This window comes from Echiichthys vipera (genome assembly GCF_963691815.1).
Source record: "Echiichthys vipera genome assembly, chromosome: 18".
NCBI classification, from domain to species: domain Eukaryota; kingdom Metazoa; phylum Chordata; class Actinopteri; order Perciformes; family Trachinidae; genus Echiichthys; species Echiichthys vipera.
In genome coordinates, this window is record NC_139843.1 from 7,721,215 (window position 1) to 7,733,297 (window position 12,083).

Genomic DNA, 12,083 nt, shown 5'->3' on the forward strand with positions numbered 1-12,083 from the left:
AGTTAAGCACCTTGTATCACCGACTTCTAACGATATAAACTCCTTCACCAATAGAACACCTTGCATTTTTATAGGCGCAGGCACAACTACCACAAAGAATGGTACTTTTTTTTATACATATAGTTGCAAAAAAAACATAAATTAGAAAGTTCACATTGCATCACAGGAGCTCAGTAAACAAATCAAACAGCAGAGAACATTTTATTCTACGGATCTGTCGTTTCCTGATCGTTTTCTTAGAAGTTTCCTGGAAAGATGCTTTAGTTTGGGACTAATTCACTTTGACTCTCACCAGCAATGAAGAGCTAAAACAGTTGGTTAACTAGATGGTCAACACAATATTAATCTGCAATAATTTAGATAATCAATAAAGACACTTTTTAAGTAAATATGCCAAAACAAAAATCCTAAAATTGGAATATTTGTTTTCTTTTAGTATATGCGTGCATGTATGGTTAATTGGAAGTACGTTGCTTGGCTATTTTTATTGTATTTTCTGATATTTTATAGAACAAAATGATTAAATAAATAAAAAATAAGATTAGGCAGTAATGAAAAAGATAGTGAGTTATTTAGTTGCAGCCCTAAAGCAGTTTGATTTCCCGAAAAGAAAGAAAAATAAATAAATTTACTTAAACAACTTTTAAAAAAGGTATACAGTTAATTACCAAAATTAATATTTTCCACCTCGTGCTGTGCACTGAATGAATTTCTAGGTTACACCAGAAATTAGAGCTGAAACAAATGACAAATTAGGGGATCAACACAAAACCACCATTAACCATTTAGATGATTAATTAACCCTTGAATACATTTTATGAGCAAAAATACCAGAAAATTAGAGGTTCCAGCTTCTCATATCTGAATATTTGCTCGTGTAGTCTTCTTCAGTATATATGTGTAGTAAATTTAATTTTGCATCGATAATCTTCTTTTATAGAATAAAGATTTATCAGAAAAACGACAGATTCATCTGTTATGGAGAAGATTATTAGTTGCAGCCCAGAGCAGTTTGATTTTCCAGAGGAACGGACTAAAAAGAAAGAAATTTACTTTGAAATAAGTTGTTTTTTTTAAATAAACAGGATTAATAGGGTTACATATTGTTAAGGTTACACCACCAGTTAACTTAAGTTGCTTAATTAGAAGTGTACTGATTGGACACAGTCTCCATGTCTCTATAATTAGCACCAAATTACATCTTTTCCAGGAATCTTCCTGTGCGTTTACACCTCTCTAGGAAACTATGGATCCAGTGAAATAAAGTGTTACCGATGCAGTTCACGAAAAGAAAACCCAGAAATGATTTCCTCAGGAGCTGGTTTGTGCAAAGTGAGGTAGAGGGCGTGCACAGTATCGACGGCAGCGTTAGGCACGGGTGTTTCTGTGCAAAATGAGCCCCATCTGAGACACGAGCTGGTGGTGTTTGGCCTTCTTGTCCCTGCGTCGCTCTCTTCTCTTAAACATCTTTGCATGGCGATCACCATTTCTGGGGAAATTATACAGTAAAGTGTAGAGTTAGTTAGCTTCATGTGCTGCTGGAAGAGTCTTTAAGTGGAAGACGATAATTCATCTCGCAGCGTTTTTTTTCTTCTTCTTTCAGCTAATATAAAACCGGCAGCGCTTCACCAGCTGACGCGCTCCCTCTGTTTTCAATCAGGTCCTCTTTGGTTTTCTGAATGCGGGAGAAAATTTCACGGAAAAGTTCCTTATACTCGGGCTGGTGGAAGTCGTCCTCGAAGTCCTCCATGTCTGTCAGAGCAGGACAAGCGGCGGAAAGAGAAGCAGCCTGGACCGACTTGTGCATCTGCCCATCATCCTCCTCCTCCTGCTCGTGCTGCTGCTGCTGCCCCAGGTGGCAGCGCCGCAGCAGCTCGTCGTACTTCACCTGCAAGGCACTGTACTGAGCGTCGACCTCGTTGAGCAGCGAGATCCCGCGGTACTTCACAACCTCGGCTCGGCGCACGCAGGAGCACTCGTGGTCGTAGATCCTGTCGGGAGAGTCGGGCATCTGTGTCGCCTTCATCGGCCGCTCACTGTCCCAGCGCTTCAGGACCCAGGGGCTTTTGGCTGCAGCTGCATCCCCCTCGCTCTCCTCCTCCGGGTTGAGGAACATCGAGTTGTGCAGATGGCTGTGGAGGACGTCCGGCCTGGTGGATCTCGCGGAGGAATCAGATTTCCAGAGCTGACGGAGCTCCTCGGCCTCACGCTCCAGCTCGGCCACTCTGGCCTGAAGAAGAGAGAAGAGAGAGACGATGTCAGAGAGGACCAACACAAACGCCAGACAAAATGACCTGATCTGTGTATGTGGGTGAGATTTATGCGTTACCTGACAGCCCTCCAGTCCGGCCAGCTGCTGCTCCAGCGCCGCGTTTTCCCCAGCGAGCAGCTCCGCCTCTCGCTCCGACTCCTCCCTCCGAGCGCGCTCACTTGCGAACTGAGTCTGGAGGCTGTGGAGTGATTGCCGTAGTGACGCCTGCTCCTCCTCATGCCACGACATATCGGAGGACTCGAGGCCGTCTGAGGGTTCCTCGTAGTCGTACCTGCACAGAGACAGACAGCTATAACTACATACATTTTTAGCAGAAGTTTTTGGCGTCCTCAATTTTTATTTAAAAAATACTCTGAATGTTGAAAATGGTTAAACATCGTGGGAGTTATTCGATATCGATACCACTCTCATGTCCGAAAAGCAAAGCTAGAGCCAGGAAATGACTAGAAACAGGTGGAAGCAGCTACCAGCTTTAAAGTTCACAAATCAACATGCTATATATTTAAAGACCTTATGACAAATGTGGTCAAAATCTCCAGAGCGGGTGAGTAATTGGACCTTGAGTGGAGATTGTTTAGTCTTCATCACCTTGCTAATCAAACCATGCGGGCTGATAATTTATCTTCTCTTTCGCAACTGACTGCAGCTCTTTATCCATCACGTATGTGCTTCAAAATAAGGCAGAACAAAGTGAAAGTTGACAGGAAGTGCACCGCGGAGAGGGATGATGACGACGTGTACCAAAGGTCACACGCCACGGTCAAACTCACGACACCGTAGATGGTTAATGTGATGTTTAGAAAGCCCTTCTTATGGTAAATGTCACACAAACAGCACAGAGGATCGTATACATAGCCTATACTTTATTCATTTGTCTTGGACATACGTTAACATTTATACAGTCTTATATCTGTGGTTTGAATTGTGTTTCTTTCTTCAACTATGTTATGTAATGTTTACATAAGCCGAACCAATACACAGCAGAAAAAGAAAGCACAAAGACACACACGCAAGACAATAAAAAGCAGCAGATAAGACAGAGAACAGCACAGTAAGCGAGGCATCAAGACCTTATCAGCAGAACAGAGTAGATTACAAATCAGCTGAAGACTCAATCTCAGCCTCAGAGAGACATTGAGACGCGTTCGCGCCCTCCGCCTCAGACTTTGACCTCTTCCCTTCCAACCTCATCCACCGCGCAGAACACAGAGTTGAGTTCAGACCGGTCTGAGAGTTATCAGTAATGCATCTGACCCGGTCCTGACAGGGTCGCACACACACACACACAAGACTAAACTCAGGACGCCACAGGACGGTCCAGACCAAGAGGGAGTGACCACAGCATGAGGTAGACGTGGCTAACTGCCAGCCGGAAGGATTAGCACACATCACGGAGAGCTCAAGCCAGGAAGACTCAGCGGAGGATTTGCTTCTCGAGGCTTACAAAGAGCTTCTGGATCCGTGACACGGATTTAAAGATTTTTTTAACAGGTTAAGGAATAAGTTAATAACAAAAGTTCCCCTCTCGTCCCATCAATGGACTTCAACAAGAGGCACTTGAGCTGAATTGTTTCATGCCACAATCAGCAGGTCATATTAAACATTAGCAGTTTATAATCATGTTTATGAGATTCTTAACTACAGGGGTCAGCCCATTAATCAGCAGTTATTTGGCTCTGGCTTCGTATTCATGGTGCAGATATGAGAAGACTGTTGTTCTTTTCATTTGACTCTGCAGGAAAGAGAATAAGCCCCAAATATATATATATATTCCTTTAAATGTGCTTGTTTTGTTCAACAAACAGTCCAAAAGTCAAATATATTCGACTTAACAGAGAAAAGTCGCACATTGAAGAAGCTATCTTGGGCGTTTTCGCTTGATAAATAACTTAAATGATTAATCAGTTATTAAAACAGCATTTGATCGACTGACAGAACTAAACTCATGGATTTCTTTTTCAAGGAGTTAATTGTTTTTATTATGTTTGATCAATAAAACATAAAGGAATTGTGGAAAATGTCCGACAAAAGTCCTATGAGTCCTTTAAACTGCTTGTTTAGTCCACAGACTGTATAAAAAATGGACGTAGCCTTTCCTTCAAGGTCTGTTCTCTCAACTTGATCAAATCGTCCTCGCCTACGGGAGTCGCCATCTTGTCAGAGTTTGACTCCGCCTCATTTCCTCTTACCAAAAAAGGGCATGTATGTGGCGTTGGGGGGAGGAAGATACGTCCATCTGGCTGACGTTTACCTCTGAGGAGAAGTGAGGGCCAGCAGCTAGCTTTGGTTTTGTCTGACCAACAGTCCCTAACGGAAAAATATTAAAGGTCCCATATTGTAAAACGTGAGATTTCCACGTCTTTTTTTATATCATAAATCAGGTCTAGGTGCTTTATAAATACTATGAAAGTATCAAAACGCTCAATCCACAGAGAAATACAAAGCTCATATTCAAAAAACTGTCTTTAAACGAGCCGTCAGGACCTCTGTACCGAAATATTTGCGTTTTTTTCTACATGTATCAACTGATGCGGGCTACTGCGTACGCCTTTTTTAAGTTCAATAAATGTTTTTGTTTTTTTAAATTGACACTGGTAACATTTGTTCTCATCATTGTGTAATATTTATGATGTAAATTGAGCAAAAGTAGCATCGGCTCCAAATATCTGCTCAAGAAAATCGTCAGTGTGAACCGGTCATCGACAAAGGCTGATTAATAAAAAGCAGTATTGGCATCGACCCTAAAAAATACACATTGGTCGATCCTTAAACTACACTATAAATATATACATACATATATACACATGTAGCTAGAAAGTGCAGCTACGGTCATTCCCCGGCTGCAATGCAACAATGCAGAAGACCCAGAAACACCGACCAATCAGAGCGGACTGGGCTTTTTTCGGGTGGGAGTCTTAAAGAGACAGGCGCTAAAACGGAGCGTTCATGAGGGTGAATACAGGTAGATTCAGACATTATGAGAGGAATGATGTGTTTTAAAGGATGTAAAAACCCAAAAAACAAGAATGAACCTGAAAATGAGCACAGTGTGGGACCTTTAAATGTGAGAGGGGGGAAGCAGCAGTCTGAGCATTAATGAGGCACATACAGCGTTAGAGTATCCTCACCTGAAGCTGTTTTGCAGCTCTTTCAGGCAGGACACACTCTGAGTGCCTCGAGGCGCCCACTTCTCTCTGTGCGGAGGCTTCGCAGGCTGGGAGGGACTCAGCTTCAGCTCCTCCACCTGATGTTGCAGCTCCTCCACCTGCGTCTGCAGCAGCTCCACCGTCTCCACCAGCCTGAACAGAGACAACAGAGCGATGTCAGGACACGAATGAGGGACGATTTTTAGTGGAAGTAGGTCCATAATGACTTAAATCTCCGGTCTTACCCCTGGATCTTCTGCTGGGCCGTCCTGTTGTCCAGAACCAGTTTGTGGTTGCTGTGCTCCAGCTCTCGGGCCGACACGTCCAGCTGCTCGTACACCTTGGCGTGCTGGTCGTTGACCTGCCTGAGGAGGTCCACCTGCTTCGTCAGGTACTGGAGGAGAGACAAAGGGTTGACAAATGGTACATCCAGTCGGTTATTGCCGTTATTATATTTGTTAAATTTACATTATTAACCACAATCACACTGTAAGGATGGTATTTAATTAGCACATTCAAGAAAACTTCATTAAAACACAAAGAAAAATAATCAAATTAACGGAAATAAATGAAAATGAATAATGTGGGGGAGTTTTAAAGAGAAATATTAGGATGTGCATATAATTTTACCATACATGAAAACCTTTTTTACACAACATATAAAGCAGAAAATGATGCGTGGGGTGATTTAGAAACAATGTCATATAACTATTTATTTTATTTTTATTTATATTTTTATCTAAATGTCAGCAACTGACTGATACTGAACATGACGTTTATTTATCTATTTATTTTATTTTTTATTTATATTTTTATTTAAATGTCAGCAGCTGACTGACACTGAACATGACATTTATTTATTTATCTATTTATTTTATTTTTTATTTATATTTTTATTTAACTGTCAGCAACTGACTGATATTGAACATGACGTTTATTTATCTATTTATTTTATTTTTTATTTATATTTTTATTTAAATGTCAGCAACTGACTGATACTGAACATGACGTTTATTTATTTATCTATTTATTTTATTTTTTATTTATATTTTTATTTAAATGGTCAGCAGCTGACTGATACTGAACATGACGTTTATTTATCTATTATTTTATTTTTATTTATATTTTTATATAAATGTCAACAACTGACTGATACTGAACATGACGTTTATTTATCTATTTATTTTATTTGTATTTATTCTTTATTATCTCAGTGTTCATTTCATGTAATACATGTTATTTACCATATCTAATAATATTAAATATTTTTTTATGAAGTTATTTGTTCAGGGAAACATTCCTAATACCTCATTATCAGACTCATATCGTTGCACAATCCACTCAAAAATCCAGTAACCTGAATTTTTCCCCCTTTAAAATCAGTAACGCTCTCAAAATCTCGCTTCAGTGGGGCTGTAGTTTAATTTTCAGAGTTTTAAAGTATTGAACGATGGACACAACAATGCAAAATCATGTCTCAAACCTCCTTTTTTCTCACTAATCTGAATTTAAAATGAAATTTAATGATTTTACTTCATGACATTAATAAGTAGGTCAAACCACAAGGTGTGTCAGTAGTTTTAAAATATCTAATTGCTGCTCGTACTGTAGGGCAACCAAACCCCTATTATTATTAGCTTTAATAATAATAATAATTAAATGTTTTATCTTCTAATTATACGTTTGCCTGCATCCTGACAGTTTGGAAATATACGCTTCTGTTTCCCAGTAACGCGTGCATGTCTCTAACAGCTCTATCAGTGGCTCTTTAAAGCAACTATTTAATGTAATCACTCAGTCTTATCAGCCCCGAGGACACTTTGAACCTTTCCTCGTCTAATCTGCCGTCTGAAAACATGAAGTGTGTGCAGTACGTTACACTTTAACAGGTCGCTTCTATTTTTAAAGGTGATTTTTACAGCTGTATTCGACGCCTTTCATTTTAAAGAGTGGCTGTAATTAAGAGGGAGAGGTAATGAACAGGTCGGACCGGTGACGTCCCGAGTATCCAGCACGAGTCTTAAGAGATTAACTCTGAGTGTGAGCGGTGATATAAGACACAGCTCACTCCATCAAATCAAATCCAGGCCTGACGTCTGGGAAATCTGGCAAAACACGGAGCTAAATATTGAATTTCTGTCATTTTATTTTGAAATAAAACCTCAGACTAATGATCGAGTTCAAGGTCGTCTGGAAATCCTGCATGCACCTTTTTTAAATCTGTAGTTCTCCAACGATAAATACATAAAAGTCATATAAATGTTATTTTCTCTGTTTATACGTATCTATGCTATCTAACAGATAATGCATCATGGTTGAATTGCTTATGTTTTCCATAATAATGTTAAAAATAAAGCCACTTAAACTCAAAAATGAATCCCTTTATAGACCGGATACTTTTTGATTATTATTATTATTATTATTATTTATTTTACTACAAATATAGTATTCATTATATACAATTAACTCATTGTACCTTTATATCTATTTATTTTCAAGTAATTTATTATTATTATTATTATGTAGATGTTAAATTTGGGGAAGTTTATAAAACAATAATAATAATAATAATAATAATAATAATAATAAATTACTTAAATAAAAAAGATAAAAAGTTAAATATAAAGTTTAAAATGATAGATTTACAATAAAATTAAAAATGAATAACTAAAATAAGATAAGAATACACAGAACACAGAACATATAAATAAAATAAATGTTCACAGTAACCTCACACTTCCAATAAAAGCATCTTATAGTAATAATAATAATAATAATAATAAATCACATGGAAATAAAAAGATAAAAAGCTAAATATAAAGTTTAAAATGACAGATTTACAATACAAATTAATAACTAAATAAATAAAATAAGAAAACAATCACAAACACAGAACAGAGTACAGAACACATTCCTCACAATAATTAAAATAAATAAATAAAATAAATGTTCACAGTAACTTCACACTTCCAATAAAAGCCTCTTTTTAGAAGAATTATATATAAATATATTTATATCATATATATGCATGAAAACAGCTCCCTTATTGTTTTAACCTTTTTTCTCTCTCTCCGTCTTCCCATATTTAGCACACACACACACACACACACACACACACACACACACACACACACACACACACACACACACACACACACACACACACACACACACACACACACACACACACACACACACACACACACACACACACACACACACACACACACACACACACACACACACACACACACACACACACACACACACACACACACACACACACACACACACACACACACACACACCTGTACTTTATGTCCACTGTCTGTACCTGTAATCCACATGGTGTGATGTATTTGTCCCTCATGTCACCTTGTCTCTCACTAAATGAATAAAAAATAATTCTTTTAACCTTGTAAATGCAGAGGAGTTGGGTCAGGCCTGGAGTAAAACGCGTCTGCAGGTCGTCATCACAAGCTGCACTCTACCCTTTACAGCAGCATGTTGTATTTTTCCTTTAGGCCTCTCTAAAGTCACATAATAACCCTGTGAACGTGCTGTATTTAAGAGGAAACCGGTGGTTTATGAAGGCCTTTTTCCCTCTTACACCCTGGTCCTTGGTTAAAGATACAGAGTCACACACACACACACACACACACACAGGTAACACAGGTGTGCGACGCCTCTTTGCCTCTTTACCTCGATCTCCTGCAGCTGCTCCTGGTTGGTGGAGTACATCTGCTGCAGCCCTTGCTCCAGCTCCCTGTTCCGCTCCAGGAGAGACTTCCCGAGCTCGGCCGCCAGCTGCAGGTCTGCAGGAGAGACGGAGGGAGAAGGAAGCGGCACCATCAGTGTTTCAGCCTCTCACACTGATGGAGACAGGAGGATTTCACTGAACAAGCAGCTCTGTGAGGTTTTGCTGTGGTCGGCGTGAGTCCACTAACCCACTATTCAAGATGTGTGCCACAGGGTTCATCCACTTTTCCTGTCCTGGGCACTGCCGAGGGGCTGTTGAGCAAGGCACCGAACCCCTAACTGCTCGGGGCGCTGGTCACTGGCAGCCCCCTCGCTCTAACATCTCTCCTTAATTGCATGTATATAGGTCCTGTCTGTGCATGTGTGTGTATTTCGGGCCTGTGTGTGTAACATGATTAATAATAAGAGTGAAAAAATTAAATTTCCCTGTTGCGGGATAAATAAAGTAATTCTTCTTCTTTTATGAACTCAATATTTAAGCTCTTAATAAATAAGGACTTCTGCTTATTTGTAACTTAGTTCAGTAAGAAACGCTGCTACACATTAACACTGTTATCACTTATCGCTCCTTATCACTTATTTAGTTTGTATTTATTTTATTTCAACATGCTGCTAAACTGCACGCTGCGTATTGTGGTATATTGTATTTACCTACGTTTAACCACAATGTCTGTTGCACCCTGTCACATTTAGTTATTGTTTGATTTATTTGATGTTTTATGCTTTATTTTGATTTGATTTATGCTTATTGTCACTCTGATCCTTTCCCACCTGTGTATTGAAACTGTTGCACAATCTTTTCCCTCTGGATAAATAAAGCTCCTTGGATCTTGAACGTCTCATGTACCCACACCAGCCCATATAGGCCTATCATTTGCCCTTCTTTCATCCAACGTTTTTAAAAAACACACAGTAAAAAAAACACTTTAAGGAGGGAAGGGAATATTACACCCACCTAAAACCACCACCTTATCTATTAAAAGCATGCAAGAGATCAAATCAAAGCCACTTCTTCATTTCAAACTAAGCTTTTCTGTTTTTTTCTGTCACTTTGCCGCATATGTGAGTGTCCTGCTGACTCCTGTCTTTCCCTGCAGCCTGCCCATGTGCTTCATTTTAACATTAAAATGGCTCATAAGTGAAATAAAAACACCCAGACTGAAGATATTAAAAAGGCTATAATGTGTTCAGAAAATCACACAGAAATTAATGTTAAATGTAACCTCCTGTGTGCATGCAGGGCTCACTGGCAAACTGATATGTAACATGTTATTTCATATGTATGTTCAGTCTGTTATCTGGTGGCTGCAGCTCTGAAAGCACCAGTGCGGTTTAACAAGGTTAGAGACAAAGACAGAGAGGGAAGTGTACCATGTTCGAGGTCCTGCTTGTCGTACCACGGTTCCTCCTCTTTGATCTCAAACTCCTGCTCCACAATCATGTCCGTCAGCATCTCCACGGGTCAAACCACTCACGCGCTACGAGGATGGGTCCGCTTTTCAAACATGACACAGAGTTTAATGAATAAAGAGGCGCACGGTTCGATCCCCGTCCTTCCCGCAGCTGCTCCTCTCTCCTGCAACCGGCACCGGTGTGCGCTCCTCTGCCTCCCGACACACACACACACACACAGACACAACACACACACACACGGAGAGACAGACAGGCTGCTGACGATGCTCTGCTGCTTCAAAGGCAAGTTTCCGGCTCTGAATTACAAAATAAAATCTGCCACGGTGGTTTCAAAAGTTCAAAATTTAATTCAGAAAATTTTTCAATCATGAAGAACATTACAAATATATTCATAAGGCACATGCAAAAAAAATAAATAAATTAAGTACGCAGTACATATATAATAAAGTAAAAATATTTAAAAATGTTTTATAGTTTAATAGTTTTCATTTTAAAATAATTGTTTTTAGTTTTAGTTTTCATTTAAAAGTAGTTTAATTATTTAAGTGTTTTTATAGTTTAATTGTTTTCATTTTTAGTTTTCATTTAAAAATAGTTTAATTATTTAAGTTTTTTTTATAGTTTAATTGTTTTCATTTTTAGTTTTATTTTTTAAAAAGTTTAATTATTTAAGTTTTTTATAGTTTAATTGTTTTCATTTTTAGTTTTAATTTTAAAATAGTTTAATTATTTAGAGGAAACAGTGGGGACGTGTTTAAAAATGTTATAAATAAATTAAGTGCACAGTACATATATAATAAAGTAAAAATATTTAGTTATATTATAAATAAATATTTCATTTTCTTATAGTTTAATAGTTTGAATTTTTATTTTTAATTTAAAAATAGTTTAATTATTTAGAGGAAACAGTGGGGAAGTGTTTAAAAAGGTTATATATTTTTTGTGCTTTAGTTCCATTCATCAATTTTTAGAGATTTGACACTTATTTTAAATTAATTCAGGAAAAAATATTTAAATTGGGGGATGATTTCAGAATTATATTATTGTGGAAGAAACATTTTACCCAACATACAATTACATTTCAACAGAGTTCGTCGTTTTTGTTTTGCAGAATCAAACCAAATGTGAAATGAAGATATATTTATTTTGATCCAGTTATTATATTTATTTAGAACAATTCAGTTCATTACAGGTTAACAAAAATGTAGAAATAAATGTCAAGCATTTATTTTATTGTATTTATTTTTGTATTTATTATATAATTATTGTTTGTATTTATTTATACCGTTACTCATACATTTATTTAATTATTCCTGTATTTATTTATACATTTATTATTGCATGTATTTATTATTTGGATTTTTGTACTTTGAGAGGAGTTTTAATTGTACATTTTTCAACATAGAAGACAACAATCAGATCACACACAAACATAAATTATTAAGATAATAAAATAAACAAAATAATTTTACAAAGCATCGCATCGGGGAAAT

At 37.8% G+C, this 12,083-nt stretch overlaps 1 protein-coding gene across 1 annotated transcript; it reads right to left on the reverse strand.

Moving 5' to 3' along the window:
• Window positions 1-741: 741 nt before the first annotated feature.
• LOC310961386 (cerebellar degeneration-related protein 2-like) lies at window positions 742-10,751 on the reverse strand. The gene is made up of 6 exons (XM_083933422.1): window positions 10,549-10,751; window positions 9,121-9,233; window positions 5,664-5,812; window positions 5,401-5,571; window positions 2,330-2,543; window positions 742-2,230 (listed from the first exon to the last, which is right to left on the reverse strand). Exons 1-6 carry the CDS (start codon window positions 10,628-10,630, stop codon window positions 1,604-1,606), a joined length of 1,356 nt encoding a protein of 451 aa, XP_083789548.1. The 5' UTR covers window positions 10,631-10,751; the 3' UTR covers window positions 742-1,603.
• Window positions 10,752-12,083: the final 1,332 nt, after the last annotated feature.